Source organism: Gadus chalcogrammus, chromosome 1, assembly GCF_026213295.1.
Source record: "Gadus chalcogrammus isolate NIFS_2021 chromosome 1, NIFS_Gcha_1.0, whole genome shotgun sequence".
Classification (NCBI taxonomy): Eukaryota; Metazoa; Chordata; class Actinopteri; order Gadiformes; family Gadidae; genus Gadus; species Gadus chalcogrammus.
The window spans coordinates 24334406-24356836 of record NC_079412.1 but is presented as its reverse complement, the minus strand read 5'-3'; the positions used below and the strand labels follow the sequence as shown (position 1 = coordinate 24356836).

At 45.0% G+C, this 22431-nt stretch overlaps 3 protein-coding genes across 4 annotated transcripts in view; all 3 read right to left on the bottom strand.

Moving 5' to 3' along the window:
- The window catches only part of zgc:136971 (S9 family peptidase), a 10086-nt gene extending 7790 nt beyond the window's left edge, over nucleotides 1–2296 (bottom strand). Inside the window, exons 1-5 of the mRNA XM_056597339.1 lie at nucleotides 2198–2296; nucleotides 1873–2047; nucleotides 1179–1317; nucleotides 487–565; nucleotides 206–281 (exon numbers count right to left, since the gene is read on the bottom strand). Of these exons, the coding sequence (XP_056453314.1) occupies nucleotides 206–281; nucleotides 487–565; nucleotides 1179–1317; nucleotides 1873–1990 (412 nt within the window). The 5' untranslated portion in view covers nucleotides 1991–2047; nucleotides 2198–2296. The remainder of the gene's footprint in view (nucleotides 1–205; nucleotides 282–486; nucleotides 566–1178; nucleotides 1318–1872; nucleotides 2048–2197) is intronic.
- A 257-nt stretch (nucleotides 2297–2553) lies between these two features.
- ifrd2 (interferon-related developmental regulator 2) lies at nucleotides 2554–14909 on the bottom strand. 2 transcript variants are annotated; one of them, XM_056597352.1, is made up of 13 exons: nucleotides 14378–14909; nucleotides 13194–13259; nucleotides 9661–9777; nucleotides 9181–9265; nucleotides 8771–8895; nucleotides 8088–8245; nucleotides 7472–7525; nucleotides 6896–7074; nucleotides 6262–6370; nucleotides 5999–6133; nucleotides 5604–5732; nucleotides 5224–5316; nucleotides 2554–4830 (listed from the first exon to the last, which is right to left on the bottom strand). In XM_056597352.1, exons 1-13 carry the CDS (start codon nucleotides 14418–14420, stop codon nucleotides 4750–4752), a joined length of 1374 nt encoding a protein of 457 aa, XP_056453327.1. In that variant the 5' UTR covers nucleotides 14421–14909; the 3' UTR covers nucleotides 2554–4749. The 2 variants fall into 2 exon arrangements, with proteins under 2 accessions (XP_056453327.1, XP_056453337.1); XM_056597362.1 differs by lacking the exon at nucleotides 13194–13259 and having other exon boundaries at nucleotides 2556–4830; nucleotides 14378–14908.
- Nucleotides 14910–16271: 1362 nt separating this feature from the next.
- amt (aminomethyltransferase) lies at nucleotides 16272–21986 on the bottom strand. Its single transcript, XM_056597326.1, is given in 10 exon segments — nucleotides 16272–16488; nucleotides 16628–16783; nucleotides 17250–17430; nucleotides 18364–18426; nucleotides 18428–18510; nucleotides 18726–18804; nucleotides 19056–19187; nucleotides 19441–19521; nucleotides 19910–20077; nucleotides 21571–21986. Coding segments are annotated over 10 exon segments (1251 nt in total). The 5' UTR covers nucleotides 21700–21986; the 3' UTR covers nucleotides 16272–16309.
- Between the last annotated feature and the right edge of the window lie 445 nt (nucleotides 21987–22431).

The window sequence follows — 22431 nt, the reverse complement described above, 5'->3', positions numbered from 1 at the left end:
TGAACGAACACACACACACACACACACACACACACACACACACACACACACACACACACACACACAACTGTCAGTCGAGTACAAAAAAGTTCAGGTGAATATGTTAAAATATCTACATGTCTGAAGATATTGTATCCCTGAAAAATTATTATTGTAATAATTTTATAGTAATAATAGTAACAGTAAATGGTTAAAACACACCCACCATCATTGTAAACTCGTCCATGCTTGTTGAGGGCCGTGAGGTCCAGAGTCTTCCTGAGGCCGTGGCTGTCCCAGATCTACTAGCAACAACAAAAACTCCTCCAACACCAGTCCAAATACCACCAATCCCCCCCCCAGCACACCCCACTGAAGCTTGAAGATAAAGCCACACAACGCATCTGCACACGCATCCTCTGTGAATAATCATTCAGGCCCCATCTTGTTTCTGTATTTTCAAAAGGGAACTTCATGTCACAGCGCATCAAAGTCTGTCCTCCTCACCTCCAGAATCTGGTGGCTTCCGGTCGTTTCCCTGACAACGGCTCTCAGGCCACGGACGGGGGAGAAGCTACTCAGCAGCCTGGTGACGACATTAGAGGGAAGATAGAGAACTGTGTTTATCATACAGACGATGGCATTGTAGGGTTCTTTTACTTACTTATTGTATGTTTCTATGTCCTGGCCCTTAATATACGCACTTATTGTATTTTGTACATTCTGGTACTTACAGATAGTACTTAGCATCGTAGCATCTTATCCTAGCTATATTGGTTGTGTACGTGGAATGGGTTAACCTAGCAATTGGCACTAGTTCTCTGAACCACCCTGAACCGACAGCAATATATTGTTTGTCTTTCTTCTGAAAAATTTAGAAATGGAAATGTAATGGGACAGTTGGGAACATTAAAAGCCTGTTTTCAATGATGCATCAATTCCAGAGACTGCCATGCATTACTACTTCGAATAATCAAATGTGATCTGATTGTTTGGTTTATTAATCTCGGAGAAAAAAGACGTGACTATACTGCCCTATGAGAACAAGCTGCTCTTACTGCTATAACTTTTCTGCACAATCTCCATTTCTCCATAACTTGGTTGAGCGGAACTTGTAATGTTTAAGTCACTCCAATGTTGAGTGTGTGTGTGTGTGTGTGTGTGTGTGTGTGTGTGTGTGTGTGTGTGTGTGTACTAACTCTGCCTGTAGAGGTGCACAGGGTCCAGGAGGGAGGACAGTCTGGAGGTTCTTGCAGTCATTTCTTTGTTCCGCTAACAGAGTCCACTGCTGCATGTAGCGCAGCCTGGACCCTCCAACCAGGTTGTTCTGACTCCATTCTGAGCAGAGAGAGTAACACTGAATATACGATGCCACATTTTATTATTCACCCAGCGTGGAGCTGCTACAATCACTGGCCTAAAAAAGAAAAGAAAACCGCTCTCCTATCATTTCTCATCTAATTACAATGACTTAATCCAATTTATGAATTGTGAAGAATAAGGAAGGTCTCGGATCTTTAAGATAATCAAAAGCTTTTCCTTATGCCCAACTAAGGAAATGACATGTACAGAGACCCAGAAGGAATCTGTACTCTAAATAAATTAAAACAATTTGGAACATTTCCACTTATGCTTTGAAGCAAATTATTAGTCTCTCAAAGTAAAAAACAATAGCCTACATTAAAGTAGTGGGTCCTAATTTTTCCAAATCATTATTTTTTTCTTTATCTAAATGACATGACTCTCTGACTCTTGGGTCTTTGTTCAAACCTATAACCAGACGCGAGTCATTAGGGTTTACAATGTAGACAGAATGTGCACTGCCAACTCGTCCGGGGTCGACAGATGGCAGAGATGTCAGATTATTATTTCAAGTCAACAGGGGGATCTCACCGGAGTTCACTGTGTACACTCTCTGATCGCCGACTTGTTCTTCAGTGAGGTGGGCGGAAACAGGCGTCGGCAGACCGCTAAATTCGGCGTAGATAGCGGTGATAGCGTTGGTTTCCATCCCTGTGCACTGCTATTCACGTTATGATGCAACATTAGATAGTCTATGTGCAAAAACCTATAGATCAACAGTTACAACAGTATGAGTTAGTGCATTCTAGGTGAATGTGCGCGCCGTGATCCTCTTAAAAGCATGCACTATAAATACACTGTTTGTAAGATAAGACAACTTTGTTCACTATATCAAATTGTCAATCAGCCGGCTTACCCTCGTAGTGATTCAGGAATTGCTTGACAGTTCACTCCGTGGCCTCCATGTTGGATCAAAAATGGACGATACCACTTAGCGTGGTATTGGTCGTACCAACCACAAGAGGGCAGTACAATCTTAAACACTAAACGTCAAATGGCAGGACTAATATTTAAACGGAACGCCGTCATTGTATTCTAGCAGTTTGGTAAAAATTGTAACTATGCCATCAAATCGACTTAATCTCCCGTATTTAATATCATTGCGCAGTTGTATAAAATAACCCATGATTCCGAATGTTTCACTTTAATTATTTAGGCCTACTCAGTGCATATTATCTTCATCATGCACCTAATCAATAACTTCCAAAACAGAAAAATACTTATTACTTTATTCACACTTTTGTTGTGGGTTTGAGAATGGTATGGTTAACAAATTTGAAACTTGAACACATTTGTTATTGTAAAATGAAATAATCAAAACGGCAACTTCCATTGTTTCTTAAAATTGTATCACCAAAGTAAAATAAATCCATAAACCATTGATGCATTTTACAATAACCTAATCACAATAACCTTTCAATAAGTCAGGTTTTATTCTTTCCCCAACTGTATAATCCTAACTATCTGTGAACCGAAAATGTAATAGTAAATATATTCTGCAAGTATCAACATTTCGTAGTAGCCTTTGTATAACCCTCTTTGATTAGACAAAATAAATCATTTTATAAACTAGACATTTGACACGTCACTGTAGTTAATTCACCAATGTGAATATAAATTGTGGAATTAGACCAATGATAGTAATCAATGATTACATGAGGTTTGGACACATACTGCGACACCTATGTCGGAGGATTGAGTCAATTGCAAATAGAGGATAACTTTGTGACCGTTACACAAATCATTGCTAATCGCTAAAGTGTTCGTAGAGGAATTCTTTTCGGGCCATGTCCCTTTGTAACACGTGATATTTCTTATGTCCCTGAGGCTTGGTGAAAATGGTTGCATGGTTTTAAATGCCCTCTCTAACCTTCATTTCATCAGATTCTAAAATATGGAGCTTGAAATATAGATCTAGAAATATAACGTTGGAAGATGTATAAACCAAAAGGGAAGATGTAATCTCCCTTAAAACAAAGCAAGTTCTTTAAAAATCACATAAATTGACCAGGGTTACCATTGCCCTGGTGATATACCAGTTATACTTTCCACAGTTGGCATAGGATGGCAAGCTGGCTACCAACCGCTCTTTATTTATTCACTCCACATGATTTCCGGTGATGATGGCGGAGTCCAGACTCCAGTAAATTTACCCACACTGTTTAATTTCAATTCCTAGTGAAGTAAAATATTTTATTTATAATCGATTGTTTGTCCCACAAACCTACATCGAAAATAAACCCATGATTTCATGTTCCTAAAATTCACACAGAACCCATCTCCACTTTTTCTTCTTATAAATTACAAGGTCAAAAGCGAACCATCAGAAATGGTAAAAAAAAAAAATAAAAAAAAAAAGGGATAATTTCATTTTTTTTTCACACATTAAAATGACTAAAAAGAAGTGAGTTGCTGATGTGAGTTGGAGTAGGTGGATGGGGGGGGGGGGGGGGGGGGCTAGGGGGAGTCAGCAGAAATGGATGACTTCTCTCTGGCTTCTCTACACTGATTGGACGAGAAGAAGTTGGACCTGTTGTGTGTTGCGGAGGACTGCTTCTGTGCTCACACCATGGCGGGTTGGACAAGGCTACGGCCTCATGATACACGGCTCTTCTTTCGGGGGGGAGAAACACGAAAGCACCATCGTTTCCTTACACATGTTTTTTTTGGTATGAATATCTTAATGTAAGGCATCGAAAAGCGTCCACTGATACTGAACGCTTAAAAAAACTACGACTTGCACAATAAAAATCCCCGTACTCTGCATAAGTCTCCATACCCACTAGTAAGACCACGGCATGAACAGGTTTGCATGAGGAATAGGATTTAGTTGCACGTCATATATGCTTTTCAATCTAACACAGAGAAATATTAAGAACCATATTACTGTTGGCATTCCGGTTTTCAAGTATTGGATCCAAATATTGGAGAAATGTCCCAGGGCACGCGAGCTGGACCGCCGGACCTCAGACCGTCCGCCGCCGTCCGACCCGATGGGCGTGCCGACAAAAATGACAAATGCTAACCTTTCCTTTAGGAGCAACACAAGATGGCCGTTCTCTTAACGGCGGCCCTGCGATTGAGACGGGGGTCAAGAAGAATAAACACGTCTCCTCCGACCTCGCCTGGACAGAGCTGATGGGACAGCGCACGCAAAAGGCAGACTTTACAAATAGTCGGGTTTAAAACACTTTGAAACCATTAAAATGCATTCATGAGGCGTTCTAGTGTGGAGGTTTTTTTTTCAGCAGACCCTCAAAGCAGCTCTGGCCTTTATTTATTTTTCTTCTTTGCTTCGTTGGCTCGATTACCTCCGGGCCCGTTGTTGGGTTGATCCTTCCTGCTCCCCCCCCCCCCCCCACTCCGCTCCTCCGTCCCGTCTGCTCATCCTCCTCGTCTTCCTTCGCTCTACATGACGTCAGCCCTTTTGTCCCTCACCTTGTTCCGTAGTTTAGTCCGGGCCTTGAAGGCGGCAGAATTAAATAAATGCTGTGGGGGAGGGGGGGGGGGGGGGACAAGAGAGACAGACAGAGAGGGAGAGAGAATGAGGCTTCTGATTGGACCGTGTTAAAGGAGATTACACCGATAGGTTGAGTTACACTTCCGTGTCAAACAGCCCCTCGTGTCTGTCATTCTGTACAATGATTGTGAAGTCGGAAATCCGGCGATCTTTATAAAGTGAGGCGTACAAAAGGAACCCATTTTCACACCCGCCTCCGCCGGTCCACCTGCCCTGCAGGCGTTCCCACCGTCGGCCCCAGATGTCCCGTGGGTCCTGGGGGTCTAACCCACCCGCCAGCGGTCCAGCTACGGTCCGTCGAGGCTGGAGCTACCAACCCAACCCCTGACCCTCCTCCAGCCCTGAGACCAGGGTGCGGTTACCTTCTCGAAGCGGGAGATCTTGTTGGCCTTGACGGCAGCGTCCAGGATGAGGGGGGCGCCCAGGCCGAAGATGTCCCTCAGCAGACAGTTGAACTGGGGACACAACACAGAGACGGCTCGTTGGACAAACCCACATGGGGACGGCATTTGGACGCCTCTGTAACCAAGTGGGCACTACATCAAGGGCTTGTCATCGCTTCTCTTTTTGTTTGATCCATCACAGTTTGCTTTTGAAACTCAAAATACAATTGTACTCTTTTTGTGGTTCTTGACGACATAATTCTATGGTCATGCTGCCCGTGTATGTGTGAGTTAAAAGAGTTATGCGAGGCGGGTGAGTGTGTGTGTGTGAGTGTGTGTGTGTGTAAAGAGGGACCCACCTGGAGGTGGTGGCGGACCCCAGACTCCAGCAGGTCCTTGAAGGCGTCGTACATGCGTCTCCGCACCCAGCTGTCGATGTAGATCCCCTCCACGCCGAAGCGGATCTTCTCCTCCTGAAAGTCCTCGTTCTGCAGGAGGAGGAGGAGGAGGAAGATTATTAGAGGTGGGGGAGGAGGACAAACATGAATTAAACAAGAAAGATGTTTGTTGGAGAACAGCCAGCAGCACAATAATGACCCGTCAAGAGTTCCTTAGTGTTTTTACACACACACACACACACACACACACACACACACACACACACACACACACACACACACACACACACACACACACCCAACACACACCACACAACACACACACACACACACACACACACACACACAGTCCTCACCTCGATGTAGTGTAGCACCTCCCTGAAGATGGAGCGTTGTTTCCTGCGGTCGTTCTTGGCGCGGTGTTTGTTGCTGTCCGTCGCCAGGCCCTTCAGACTCACACACAGGCCCACACTGTCCTCCACCTCAAAGTCCTACACGCACACACACAACATATCTCATATAACACTCATACCAAATCATGTGCTGCTGTAATACCTATAATAACAGTTAAAGGAAACACATCCCGCGTGTGCGTGTGCGTGTGTGTGTGTGGTCTCACCTCGTCGATGTCTCGACCCAGCTCCACCAGCAGGGCGATGGTCTCTCCCACAGCGATCCTGTAGTTGACGTCGCTGCTCTCCAGACACGCCTGCAGCTTGGGCAGGTGGCTGAGGGGGCAGAGGAGAACCACTTTAGTCTGAAGGTTTGCTTTATCAAAATAAAAGCGCTCCCTCTTTCAACCTAGTCCCCACTGTCCTGCTCATTAAAAAGGCATAAAATACCAATTAAAAAAAGATAGATCATATTTAAAAAGAACATTAATAAAGAAGTTTTTTCCCCAAAAATATAATAAACCTTAATTTTGAGACTTTTATCATTTATCAACTTATCTCGTCTAGAAAGAACCCCTGGATACATATTGGTACATTATTTTCGTTCTAAACATTTTCAATTTAAACATTTTGTTCATGGTTTTTTAGGGAAAATTTCAAAGTCCTCAGTTCCAAAGTGTTTTATCTGAGAGAAATGCGGATGTCTTCAAATAATCGCTTGAATAACCGTTACAATATTGACCAAAATAATCGTGATAATATTTTTTCCATAATCAAGCAGTTCTAGTTACAGGTCAGCCCCCCCCCCCCCCCATTACAACACTATAAGATTCAACCCCCGGACCCCCCGGGCCAACCCACAGGTCCAGCAGCACGGCCAGCCGGGACACGGGGCACAGCGTGACCAGCAGAGCCCAGGCCTGCAGGGCGGCGCCAAAGAGCGCCGGGTGGCCCGGCTTGGCGGCGGGCAGCGCCCCCTCTCTGTTGGGGTAGGAGGACATGAAGACCGCCTCCAGCTGGCCCATGGAGCGAACCAGGTCCTGGGACACAGACAGACAGACAGAGAGACAGAGAGACAGAGAGAGACAGAGAGAGACAGAGAGACAGAGACAGAGACAGACAGACAGAGACAGAGAGAGAGGCAGAGACATCAAATATTTTCTTGTAAATAATTTGGAGAGGTAAAATAAGAAAATAAAGCAAAGAAATATAAGAAACAAAAACAATAGACAATTTCTTTTTTACAAAATTTGGATAAAGATCAATTGTAATTACAGAGAAGAGATGGAAAGACTAGAACGAGTGAACAGGAAAGGAGTCTAACAAGAACAGAAGGAACAACAACAACAACAACAACAGAGGTGTAGAGGGGGAGTGAGGGCAGCCAGCGGGGGGTCTGTGAGCTCTGTGTATTGTGGTCGCCATGAGTTCACTCACCTCTCCGTCTTCAGCAGCAGACACATAGCAGCACATCCCCAGGGCCCGGGCACACTGATAATCACACACAAGATAAGAAAATGTCCATTAGATTCTATTCACCCATTATATACGTGTACCACTCTAGATGCCTCATCATGTATTTGAGGCAGAAATCAAATAGTAACCACCGGACAACAAGTTGTTAAAGAGATGATATTACGCAACCAGGTGCGGGTGTGATGAGCCGTTACAAGCCGTTTGAAAATGTCTTAAGTGTCATCACAAGTGGGAGTGTTTCGCCTAGATGTATGATGGGAAGACTTGCTAAAAGCAAGACTTGCTAAAGGGACAGGAAAAAGGCCGATTTTGAAATGGCTTGTCATGGCGAATGACACTCACAAGCGGTGGCATAACATCCCTTTAAACAGAAATGATACCTCAATGACAGCGCCCTCTCTGGTGGATCACCGGCTACTGCACATGTCTATTTCTGATTGGCTGTGGTCGAGCAGGGTGACAGTCACTCGTCACAGATTTGCATGGTTGGCACCACGACCATCCCTCAGGCGCCTATTGTCCTCGTTACCGCCGCCCCGTGCCAGGTGTTTCCCAGGTTATCAGGTTGACCACTCACGCTCTGGCGTGCGGACACGCTGGCGCCGCGGTCAATCAGGATGGCACTGAAGAGGGGGCGGAGCGTCTTGAAGCACTCCTCCGCCTCGTCGCCACCCCCCAGCTGGACGCAGAGCAGGACGAAGAGCGTGGCGGCGGCGGCCTGCTCCTCCCCTCCGCCTGCGCGCACACAGACACACACACACACACACACACACACGGTCGCTGGTCACAATCCCCGCTGAACGGTGAATCTGTGGATTCTCCATCTAGGCCTTTAGTCCTTTATGTATGCCGTTATATGTTCAAGGACAGCTTTAATGGAATAATGTCTGTTCTGTCATTTTGCTGTTCAGAGGCTGTAAGAGTTGTTTTAAAAAAAAAAAAAAAAAAGGTGACATCCTACCACTATCTTACACCAAACCACTGAGTCACAGCAGATACATACAGCTTCTATCTCACGTCCATCAATCATCACTCTTTAACCCTCCCTCTTATCCCATCTGTCTCTCTAATTAGATCTCTTCATCCCCCTCCACATCCCCCTCTACCACTATCTAGCTCTCTCCGTCTCTAGATTTCTCTAATCCCTTTAGCGGTCTATCACTACATCTCAATCTAGCTCCCTGTGTCTACGTCTACCTCCCCCTCCCTCCCTCCCTCCCTCCCTCCCTCCCTCCCTCCCTCCCTCCCTCCCTCCCTCACCCTTCTTGAGGCACCGCTCCAGAGAGTCGGCGACGGTGATGCGCCTCTCGGTCAGGAAGTCGTACAGCACCCTGGAGGAGAAGGCCTGCCGCAGGGACTCCAACGCCGCCTGCCGCGTCTTGGCACTGGGGGGGGGGGGGGGGGGGGGCAGAGGGTGGTGAGACAGGGAGAGGGTGTGAGAGAGACACACACATGTCGAGAGATACAGAGAGAGAGACAGAGAGAGAGGCAGGGGGTTTTAGAGACATGGGGAGAGATAGAAAGCGAGAGATTGAGACGGACCGAGAGAATGTGTGATATTGTTAGCTAGAGGGAGAGACAGAGAGAGTGAGAAGTGGAAAGGGCGAGAGACCTAGAACGGGCCCAGAAGAGGGAACACGTGTGTCCGTCTGACGTATGCAGAGGCTCACCTCTTGTCAGTGAGGTCTTCTATGCTCTGTTTGAGCTTGTCGTCCGACTCCTCCTGGGCAGTCAGCTCGTCCACCACCTCCGCGGCTGAGGTCGACACCACACACACACACACACACACACACACACACACACACACACACACACACACACACACACACACACACACACACACACCACACACACACACACACACACACACACACACACACACACACACACACTTAACTTGATATTCTTACTATTGAGGGTGACATCAATGAGCTTCAAAGCAATGTATGTACAGTAGGTAGGTAGGTGGTGGTTAGGTAGGTAGGTAGGTGGTGGATGGTTGGGTAGGGAGTGGATGGGTGGGTAGGTACTAGGTAGGTGGTGGATGGTTGGGTAGGTAGGTGGTGGATGGTTGGGTAGGTAGGTAGGTAGTGGATGGGTGGGTAGGTAGGTAGGTAGTGGATGGGTGGGTAGGTAGGTGCGTGAGTTACCAGTGGCGTCCTCCAAGGCTGACGCGTTCTCACTGGTGCTGCTGTAGTGACTCATCTGCTCCGACGCCAGGTCATCATCGCTCGCCCCCGACTCGCCCTTCACCCCATTTCTACCACCTGAGAGAGAGAGGGTCTGTTTTGTATCTGTCATTTACGGCAACGCAACAATAACTCCTAAAATCAAGTTTCCTAATCTGAATATATAAATATAAGAGAGAGCGAGAGCGAGCGAGCGAGAGAGACTTTCTCGTTCCGATCCTTCTCGTAATGGTGGGCATGGTGCCTGAAAGAGCAGAGCAGGTAGCTCTGTGCTGTATCCTCTTGTGCTCTGAAGTGTTGGGCAGGAGTATAGAATGGCTGTCATAGCAACAATCTGCGATATTGATGATTCGGTTCATATTCTCAGCTCGGCAAACTATAAAATCCCAAACCAGACGCTGAAAGGGCCTCAACAGAGGCTGGGACTATTTCAATAGACAGCTGTCCTAACAAACACCAATATATACATCTGCTACACCCCGCTGTCTAAAAACAAAATGGCTTGTTGGTTATTAATGGCAGAGACCAGTGAGTTGCACCAGCTTTAGCAGAGACCAGCTAGTAGCCAGCATGCTGGGCTCAGCTGTCTCAATTTGTCTGTAACCAAGCACCAGAATTTGAGGATGCAGGCAGATACATATACTGTACACTTGGGGGAGAAAGATTGTATCGTGATTCGTCAAAAAAAATATTTTTTATTTATATATCCACATAGGCTTCCATCGACAGGCTGGGTGTTATTGCCACCATATGCCAATGTCTATCAATGACGTATGTGGGTTATACATTTTACCATAAGCCTATAAATATGAAATCCATGCAGTCATGCCCCGTTACATGTTAATATTTAAACAGAAAGAACGATTGAAAACAGCATAAAAAACGTTTACTCCTAACAGTGCTGGTGTTGACTCTGAACACATCTTACGGTTTTCCCTCTACAAATAACCCATATAGAGCTCATGGACACTGCAAGCCAGTGGTTTGAGGTCCTGCTGGCTCAGGGATACAGAGATACAGTGTGATGACCACAGCGTACAGCCTCCATTCAGGTCATTCAGCTGGTGCACGAGAGGCTCGTCAAAGAATGGAACGGTCAGTGAGTGAGAGGTGTGACTGGAGTTCTATTTGTGTGTGTGTGTGTGTGTGTGTGTGTGTGTGTGTGTGTGTGTGTGTGTGTGTGGTGTGTGTGTGTGTGTGTGTGTGTGTGTGTGTGTGTGTGTGTGTGTGTGTGTGGCAGGTCAACAAGGTCGGTCCAGGGTGACCAAGATGCCATGCTTGTTGATAACTGCCAGGGTGCTACATGGGAGATGTAGTTTGTCTACAGGTTGGCCTAATATTGACTTTCATTCTGCCATCTGTGCATGGCGAATTGGCCAATTCATTTTTTGTAAAACAATATCGATGGCCAACTCTATGCTTTCAAATGAATTGAACGTACAAATATAATGCTTAAACTCAGATAGACAAGCACATTGTATTCCAGTGAAATTCTTTATGATTCTGCTAGAGAAAAAAAGGTGTGACAATGACTCATGGTACTACTGATAACTTATTAAATGACATCATGGGTATCAGGTGTGTAATAGGTGTACTACATTTAGGAATAAATAATCTAAAAATCCACTATGTAACGTTGAATGCATGTGTATCGTCTCATGATTGACCTAACACAAGTTGAGATAGCACACTGCACCAAACTTGAACTGTTACCCAATGTCCTGCCGTTCAACCCTGATTCCAGAGTCTAAAGAACCACACACATACACCCACGAAGGCTGCATGACTGGATCAAACGTGAATCACAGCTTTCTTGCTGTGAGATTACAATTTTATGTATGTATATTTTGCTCCTGGCCAAAGGTAACGCATTTAAATAAGCACAGAGTGGTTACAGTTTCAGCTGAGTTGAAATAAACAGAACAGTGTAGTGGTAAGTGTGCTCGCCTCCAAATTGAAACTTTCTGGGTTTGAACTTTGAAGCCCAATGACTGCGGGCTACCTAGGCATCATTAGGAAGAAGCCCTAAATCCTTGTATTGTCAATATTTGAACTTCTGGAAACTACACCCTTTTAGACATATTTGAGTGTACAAACTCAAGTAAATATTTTAACTAAATTACCTAGAGTGTACATATAACACCAAATCTTCCCCTTTCAAGCCTTGTCGTGGTCGAAGAAAAGTCAGTGAGTGGACGGCTTGTGGCTTATATGGATCTCACAGCTCCAAACAATCTCCTATAATCATAATCATTCTAAGGTCAAAATCCCACACTATGCTCAGGATCATTCTTCCATTGCTTGGACCCTCCATTGACACCAAGCAGGCTTTCCACACCAAAGAAATGTAAGCCATACATAAGAAAGGTTGAAACCAAAATTGCATTTCCGCATTTAACTGGCATAGAGTGGGCTTGATTAGGGTCAAAAGGCAATCCAATATCCAAATATATCTCCAGTATTTTTATTGAAGAAACGAAAACCATCACCTTTCTGTGGCAGCAAAAGCACCGGCCAAAAACAGCCAAACAACGGTGCCCAACAATAGGATGGTATAAAGACAGTCCCTGGAGAGTACAGCCTAGCACACTGGAACAACGCGATGGGGAACAGCCTGAATAATGAGACCAAGGATAGGAACCAGGCCATCAATACAAAAGGAAACAGGGAGTTGATCGGCTGGACAAAAATACCATAATAGTGCGAGAAAAACAGTATTTAGTTAGCCAGACCCTCTCTCCTAAAATACATTCAAATACGCCTATTAGGATGTTATACAGATGTAAGACCATCATTACTTGTGGGGAAACAAGATCAGCCAGAAATTTACAATAAACCCATCTGAACAATTTCATTCTTCACAGTTCATTGAAAGTAATGGACAGGCACACACGGTTACATGCAGGTCGATACTGGCCGTGTGGAAAAGCTTTTGGCACTTTAGTCCACGCAGATAGCCACATGTAGAGATTAAGACTGGGTTAAGAGTAAGGCCATGCAGGATGGAATTACTGACTGTATTCCCACCAGATGAAGGACAAGCATGGCAGAACATTGGCTCACATTGAAGGCTGCTCAAGCAGAAGTGTCAAAAGCACATGTCCAGCTGACGTGGAACACACTGATGAATGGGGAGTTCCCCAATGCAGAAAGGGCTTCCTGCTGGCGTGGACAGCATGCGTTGATGCCTTCCATGAAGTCAAGCTTATGTGCTTGGGGTTAAGAAACAAAGCACACAAGCACAAAGAGGGCCTAATGAGAATGACTGAGCCAGGGTGAATATGTTTGTTAGGCAAGGCGTTGCGGATGATAATGTAGAGATGAAGCTCTGTGCGAGTGGCTTAGCGTTGAGGAGAGCCACTGCTGGTTCGAAGCAGGCTATGTCCAGGTCGATAAGACAGCCGCGTGGTATCACTATCTACTGAAAGAAAAATAACAGAAACACGTATGCGAGTGCGGCAGAGGGTGGGGGTGAGAGGTCGGTGGCTCGTTACCTTTGGACAGTGACAGAGGAGCTTTAGCAGAGAGCTGCAGCTGGAGAACCTCCTGTCGTAGAGAACCTGCAATGGACCATGTTCAGAGGAGGGATGGAGGAGGGGCAGGGCACGAGGAGGAGCCCAAAAAGACACACAGGAAGGGGAAGGTGGAGGGGTTGATTGGGCCAGAGAGGGATACAAAAGGGCATCAATGGTGGGGGGGGTAGAAGAATGGATGGATGGTTGGATTTATGGTATGGATGTACAGACAGAATGATGGCGATAGGCAAGGATGAAGAAGATAGGTGGATAAATCATGTGTGGAATCAGACAGAATAATGGAAAGATGGAGAAGTGGAACGCTGAGTGTGACATCCAAGGTACAGTATGAACCGTTTACGGTGTTAATTGTAGAACAATTCAACAGCGCTTGAGATTACTTTTTAATACAGAAGCATGAGAAAATCCATCCAAATGTATGAAACAAAAAACTTTGACCGTTACTTCGAAACTCAAAACCAGGGACAGGGTGAGTGTGTGCGCATCTCTCTCCCGCTCTCTTTTGCTGCATGTGATATTTGTGTACCAATGGAAATACCTTATTTTATAACATTTGGAACGTCCTCCAAGACCCAAACCACTTCTTAACAAATTAATGACTCACAATCGGACGGACGGACTGACGTCCGATTGGGAACAGAGCGCACCCCCCCCCCCCCCAAAAAAATAACTAACTAAATACTAAACAGAAACTATACTTGGCCGCTCCAAAATAGCTTACAGTAAACTGAGCAGCATGACACTAGAACCAGAATAAGGTGGCTACGCTCTGACCAGCCATGTGCTTAGTCTCAGCAATCCCAGCATCAATGAAATCGGTCATGTTATATGATCAATAACAGAAATCCCTTTACGACGGGCCAGCAAAGCTTTCAGGAGCATGCTATGAACATCTGTAACGTTATCGAATTCGGCTCGAACAGTAATTTGCCCCTTAATATAAACACAATAACAAGAAGGAAACCCAAAGTAATGTGGATTGTCAGTCACCACGCTATGTTGCCATATGGAAATAGTCGCTTGCCTTCCAACCATAAATATGGACTATTCTGCATTCAAGGCGTGGCAACCGCACATTACAGCTTTTATGAAGAGTCAAGCCCAAAGTGTATATACATTATTTCTGAAGATCTGCTTCTTACCACTTTTGCCTGGGCCACGTTTCCCCTTCTTACTCCGCGGCATGTTGTTCTCCTGCTCCCAGTGCCTGAGCACCAGTCAACAAGAGCTAAAGGCGGCTAGCGAGCTGCTATCGATCAAGGTGTCAGCTCGGGATGTCCGTGGGGTGGACAGCGGCTGTCACAGCAGACAAGTTGAAGGTGTCCGTCGTCTCTGGTCAGAGACAGCCCAAAGTCTTTCACAGAAGCACATCCAGATACTGATCAAGAGGCTAAAGTGAGCTAACCTCCCTCCTAGTTAGCAGTCGACACCAGCGCCTTTTACCAACTCGAGACCAACTTTGTTGGTATAATACGAGTAGGATCTTGCAAAAAAAGGCTCCCTCTTCCGCGTTTTCAATCACTATTATCTTTGATTGTACCCGGGTAACCTATATTTAATGCCAGGTTGAGAAGATAAGGATATAAGAAGGTAGATAGGACGGAGTTTTGAGCACGTTGCTGTCGCGAAGTCCACCATTTTCTCAGTAGCTGCTTATTACACCGGTAGGCGGGGTTGCCAGATAAGTAGAACCTATATGTTGCCAGATATCAAAACAACCCCCCACACACCTCCTTCGATTTGAATACAGTAACGCTGGAAAATAGCACATCTTTTTTTTTTTACATCGATATAACTACATTCGGATTGAGTATTCAATGCAATAATACCACATGACAATGTTATTAGTTAAAAATGTTGATTAAATATTGTTAAACATTTTTATTCAAGTTATGTATTTAAACATACAAAATTACATACTTTAGACATTTATTATTGCCGAGTTACAAACCTTTACATTAAAGATGGAGCTGGTTGACCCAGAGACAATTGTCTAATTGGTATTAAAAAAAAATCGAACTTTGTTATTCAATTTCATAACATTTAGCATTAACAACACAGTAAGGATACACTACAGTAGGAATGCACAATGCCACTTTTTATCTGCAGGCACACCGATCCAATGAAATGTTTTCCCAGCAGTCTAGACTTAAACCATTAGTTTGGTTAAATGAAACCATAAAAACATGTTTCCTTAATTGTTAGTTGAAGTTTGGTCCCTTATTAGCTGATCACTTTTCAGAAAAAAAACAATGCAGATTTGTAAAAAAAAAAAAAAAGCAGGGAAAATTACGGTGAATACAATAAAAATACAACAACATTTATTTTCCTTCATTCGTTTTCTGTTAAACTTTCATTAGTAAACATTACACTGCATGATTCCTCACCATAAGTTAAAGGTAAGTGCATGTTAGACATATGTTGCATCATAGTGCTCCATATCCCACACTGCTTGAGTTAGTAATTTTTCCAAACTTCCAAACAAAACGTAAACCATCTTGTCAATAGAGGCAGTTTAACTTAAGAGTGAGGTAATTTGTGAAGGGGCGATTCTCCCCACTCCCCAATTGTCTCATTTAATTAAATATGCATTAGGAGCATGACGTCTCTAGAGGAGCTGTTTTTAGCATGCAGATGTTCAGTCCATCAACGTTTCATTTCTATGTTTACTTGCTCATGTCCTTTTAAGATCTTCAGTGACTTCAGTTTGATTGTTGATTGTGCGAATAAAGATGTAAAGTGGGATTCATCTGAATGTTCTTTCATGGAATCCTGGCAGTCGTGAGTCCATTCCAACCCATGGGTGTTGAATCCAACTTGCATTTCCAGAAGACAGCACAAGGGGGCAGCATTGGCGACTATTCCAGCGAAAAAACGGTGTGTGTGTGTGTGTGTGTGTGTGTGTGTGTCGTGTGTGTGTGTGTGTGTGTGTGTGTGGTGTGTGTGGTGTGTGGTGTGTGTGTGTGTGTGTGTTGTGTGTGTGTGTGTGTTGTGTGTGTGTGTGTGTGTGTGTGTGTGTGTGTGTGTGTGGTGTGTGTGTATTTATACAGATTAAGAGTTTTTATGCTTTTACTTTAGTTTCCAGAGTAGTAGTTGGTGGGGACGAAGGGCATCTTGCTGATGACAGCGGGCACCGCCTTCTTCCTCACCTCCACCTGCACCGCGGTGCCGTTCTTGGCGAACGCCGCCTCCACGTAGCCCATGGCGACGTTCTTCTTCATGCAGGGGGAGGGGCAGCCACTGGTCACCTCACCTGAGAGTCACAAAGAATGTAAATGATTCATCCTCAAGAATTCGTCGTAATATAATCAATATATTCAACACACACACACACACACACACACACACACACACACACACACACACACACACACACACACACGCGCGCTGACCTATGACCTTCCCGTCGGGCCCCAGAATGGGGGTGTGCGGCCTGACCGGCGGCCCGGTGGACACCAGCCCCACCCTCTTCCTCGCCGTCTTGGCCTTGATCTGGGGGACGATGACGTCGGCGCCGGGGAAGTCCCGGGCCTGGCGACGGCGCTTGCCTGGCGGGGCACGGGGCGGACGAGAACAAAAGAGGTTATAAAAGGTTGACCAACACGTTCACTTCGAGATCAATACACCGGACGTAGAATATAGGGTGCTGCTAGGGTGTTGGACTCCCAGCCGAAAGGGTTCCGGGTTTCATCCCCGATGTCCGCAGCCGACCTGTAGGCATCGTTCAGCCACATGCTCCCAAACCTCAACCTTCTCCTATGTGACACGTGTCTGAATTCACAGTCCGTCGCCTTAGATAAAAGCGTCGGCTAAATTACTTCATATTCTTGAAGGCCTATGAGATGGATTGAAGCATTAACCTGCATTAACCTGCTCGTGTGACTTCACTAACCTGCATGTCAACGTGTGACTTAACATGTGTTACAATACTACATGTGTTACAATACTACTACCAACTTTGCAATTTTTAATTAACCGATAGATCCAAAAAACAGACAAGCCTGAGTAACCCACCTATTGTCCAGACTAAGGTGGCCTCCACAGGGGTGGTCGTGTCGTCAATGTCGTTGCCATAGAGACATAGCCCCGCCTCCAGCCTCAGACTGTCCCTGGCGCCCAGGCCCGCTAACCTGACCTCACTGTTGGCTAAGAGCTTCTCCGTAAGCTCCACCACACGAGACAGAGGAACTGAGATCTGGGGAGAGAAGCCAAGCAAAGGAGGAAGAGAAAGAAAGAGATACAATGTTGACTCATCATGTATGCTTACACATATTACTGTTACGAGTGAACCTGGTGAGTCCACAACTCCCTTTGGCGGACGTAGACCTTTGAACCTTTCAAATAGTCGACATTTGTGGGCCCGGTCGGTATCGCACTCCCTCACAGGAAGAAATAGAGAAAATGAAATGGACAACCAGCCAAAAGCTAATACACAGATAATAAACAAATAATGTATCGATAATAAACGGCTAATCAATAGCTAATGAACAGCTTGTGAACGGATAGTTAAAAGCTTAAAAAAGTTTAGCTGGTCTATAGTTAATGACTAGTAAGGAACAGCAAGTGTGTGCCTAATGAACAGCTAGGACCTTTTTATAACTGAGGCCCAGTATGCATATTTTAAATATTCTCAAGGGCCAGTATGGGGGGGGTTGCAGGCGCCCCATCTAACCAGTAGGGATTGCTAATGCAGGTCTCAAACCATTATATGCCTGCCTCATCTAATCTAATGAACACAGATACTGTAGGACCATTATTAAGAGTATAAACACAGTTGCATTATTAGGCAGTAACAGTCTAACAACACAGTCGTGATATATTGTGTAAGCATCAAGCCAATTAAAACTTTGTGGCGATAGTGGCAATAAGACTTAAGCATGATAGAGCAGGGCGGTTGGGTTTGGTGTGACGACCGCTCATTCTAATTTTGAAGAAGTCATCTCTATTAATTATTATGTATATTTTTTGTTGTTGTTGTTGTTGTTTTTTGGAGACTTAATTTCTAAATCTCTGCGGCCCGGTGGCCAATGCTCCGCGGGCCGGTATCCGGTCCGCGGACCGGTGGTTGAGAACCACTGAGCCGGGAGACAGCTAGTGAACAGCAGGTAACTGCAAAGGAGTCGCTAACCTCTACGCCATCCTCCCCCGTGTACCCGCAGCGCGTCACCCTGCAGTCCGGAACGCCAAACACCAGTGGCCAGGGCCGAGGTCATGAAGGTCAGCTTACTGAGGTCCTCTTTCATCCCCGACTGCAACACCCGAGCCATGGAGGGGCCTGGCGCACACACACACACACACACACACACACACACACACACACACACACACACACACACACACACACACACACACACACACACAGTTTGTTTACCGAGGTGCATTCTGTAAATGACGATTCTGAACATGTGCACGGATATTAATATGGATCCATCACGCATTTGAGCGGTAATATGGATTTGTGTTGCCGTCGTTTGTAATGTTGTGTATTACCTTGCACGGCAATCAGAGCCTGGTCAAGGAACTCCAGATCCACATCAGCACCTGCTGCTTTGAACTCAGCCAGTCTGGACTACGATTAGCACACACACACACACACACACACACACACACACACACACACACACCACACACACACACACACCACACACACACACACACACACACACACACACACACACACACACACACCCTTTAGGAATGTTTAGGTATGTCTACATCTATGTCTGTGCGCCTATCGTTTTGTTATTCATGTTGTAGTGTCATCTCGTCTCAGGGCGGGGACATGTTTGCCAGCCAGCAGGTCCTCCTGTCTGGGTGTACCTTCATGAGCGCAGAGTCCTTGTCAGCGCAGCCAGCGTTAGACACAACATAGAGGTAGTTCTGGTCCGTCTTGGTGACGATGAGGTCGTCTATGATCCCTCCCTCCTCATTGGTGAAGAGGGTCAATGTACCCTGATAATGAGAACAGAAGAGAAGAGATTGGTCGTTATACGACGTTACGCAAGTAGCCCCTCTCAATCATTAGTAAAACATTTGGTTGTAATAAACTTTTTTGTGTTAACATTACAACATTGAGCACTCAAAAGTCAGTCTACATTTGCAGGAAAGGTAATTTCTGAAATGCATTAGAGTTTAAACTTGAGAACAACATCTACTGGTTGAGATGAGTACAAAACTGTACCTTTGTGTTGGCGTTTCACCTCACCTGGTTGTCCTGCAGTTCTGCAATATCTGCAACCACCATCGACTCCATAAACTTGATTCTGTCTTTGCCGTGCACTTTGGTCTGACATGGAGAAAAACAGCTTTCAGGAGCTTTTAAGTTGTGACCCTTGTTGCATCATGGTGCACTTATAGCAGACGACTGTATGCATGGAAAATGCCCAGGAATTCCTCCATAGACCACAATGTTTAAACAACAACTTTAATAATGAATATAAAAACATTGCTATAAAGTGGTTTGATACGTTACCAAATGCTACGTCGATTTTTACACTGTAGTGTTGACTTTTTACTGTACTGCAGATTTGACTTAATTGCAAGTGTGTGTGTGTGTGTGTGTGTGTGTGTGTGTGTGTGTGTGTGTGTGTGTGTGTGTGTGTGTTTTGTGTGTGTGTGTGTGTGTGTGTGTGTGTGTGTGTGTGTGTACACATGCGTCCCTCCCCCCCTCTCACCTGCAGCATGTGGCTGACGTCGAAGATGGAGCAGTGCTCCCTGGTGTGCATGTGGGAGGCGATGTGGCTGTCCTTGTACTGAACAGGCATGCTCCAGCCGGCGAAGCCCACCATCTTACCTCCCTGGGACCGGTGGAAGTCGTACAGCACCGTCTGCTTCAAGGGCGCCTGGGGACCACGGCAACAACACAGAGTAAACAACGACAATTTCTACTGTAAACAATATCATACATCGAGTAGAGAACCACACTTGTGTACAGTCAAGATAACAATTTTACACAACAATACACAGTAAACGATGACAATATGTACCGTAACAATAACATATAAACACTGGAGAACCACTTACATACAGTAGAGATAATGATATTACACAACAAAACACAGAGTAAACAATGACTATGTGTACTGTAAACAATATCATACATACAGTAAAGAACCACACTTGTATACAGTCGAGATAACGATATTACACAACAATACACAGAGTTAAAAAATGACTATCTGTACTGTAAACAATACACATAACGATATAAAAAAATCATCACTATAGAATATGAAGAATTTGAGTATTTTGACCACAGTGCGGTAGGATCAGAGGTAAAACATGAAGCTTAATTTATAGTACCATTAAATGTGATAACATATTGCTTAGGCACCATAGATAGGGTACTTATTAGGTCTGTATTCCTCCCTTTCAACCTAACCTTAGACCTTTGAACAAGCCGTGAGAAAAGGGCTTATCAAAGTCAGAGCGCACATTACGACACAGAGGCCTGGCTACTACACAGACGTGTTCAAGGCCGAAGTAGCGTATTCTGTGTGTGTGTGTGTGTGTGTGTGTGTGTGTGTGTGTGTGTGTGTGTGTGTGTGTGTGTGTGTGTGTGTGTGTGTGTGTGTGTGTGTGTGTGTGTGTTACACCATTAGCACGTGACCTGATCCAAAAGACAGTTAAAACGTTACAGTTCAGTATTGAGATTCCTTGGCACCTGCACCTCAAAGGTTTATTCTTCATATCATGAATCAAGTTTTAAAACTCTCGGAGCAGGGGTCTAGGGACTGTAGTATTATACTTTATCAGTCACTCACAATGTAAATCAATCGACAAGATCAATAGAAAAGAGGTGTGTGCTTCGAAACACACAGGGATCGACACATGTATAATGTACACACTATCTATTGTTCACCATGTTCAAAATACAACAATATATTGATATTGACTGATATAAGTAGTCCGATTAGGGAATATCATTACGCAGCCTAGGCTATGATTAAACCCATTACTACATTTGAAGACGTTTGAAAACGCATTAGACAGAATTTTCCATTCAGTTTAAGCTGCATAAGAGTCACTCAGTCGTGTAATAATTCTAGGCTGATTCCCCTCATCTGCTTCACTGGGCTGTGCAGCGGAGATGTGCAATTAGGTCCGCATGGACTGACTTGTCTGACACAAATGTAACAGCAATGGAAAATACGGCGGTAGATTTGCCCTGACAAACTACTTTTATAACGGAAATTAAAATCTAACTCAAATCTGACATTTATAAAACGGCTCCTAATGTAAGATTTACAGGTTACACATTGCGTAAAAAGCCTATGTAAAAGAGAAGGAAGAGGTTCATTAATGATTCAGCTTCTTGATAGTTGGTTGAAGTTACCTCTGATGTTGAAGCATGCCTGTGATGGGGCTGCAGCCCCCCTGCAGCTCCAGCGACCCGCGAACACTCGCTCGGAACCCGCACCACCGACCCCACCGCCCCGCTCCGAACCAGTATCCGAGCCCACATTTTTCAGCGTTTTCTCCCAGTCAACTTCGAAAAGTCTTCACAGCTAACCCTTCGCGGTGTGCTTAGGGGCTGGGTACTTATTTTAGTGGACTCCGTACTGTCGTGGAGAATCTCTGCTTCCAACTAAAAAGCTTCAAACAACACGGTGGGCAGAGGAGCATTGTGGGAAATGTAGTTCAAAGGGGAAACGTGAATCTGATATTGACAGTGGCTTTACAATTTCAGGATTTGAAGTTTATATTTAGAAAGGTTTCAGATTATTATGGTATTTTAACACATTAAGCTCACCAGAGGGTCATAGATTAAAAAAAAGGGTAAACAATACAGTTACCCAGTCAATAATGCACAACAAAGTAGCCTAAAGTAGGCCTGATAAATATACAACTTTTGGGTGACAATGGTTTAGGTTCAAAACAGGTTACTCAGCAGCACTGACATATATAATCCCGCCAACCCCCAACCTATGTGTGATACGATCGTCGAGTCATCCATGGGCCTAATATTAACCCCAACCTCTGATGCTATTTCAGTCTGCAGGCATGCAGTGAGTCTCTCTCTCTCTCTCTCTCTCTCTCTCTCTCTCTCTCTCTCTCTCTCTCTCTCTCTCTCTCTCTCTCTCTCTCTCTCTCTCCCTCCCCCCCCCCCCATGGGTAAAGACCCATGACTGGACATAATGTAGTCTTTGGATTTGCTGTACGCATAAACTGAACTAAAATCAGGATACACAAGTTC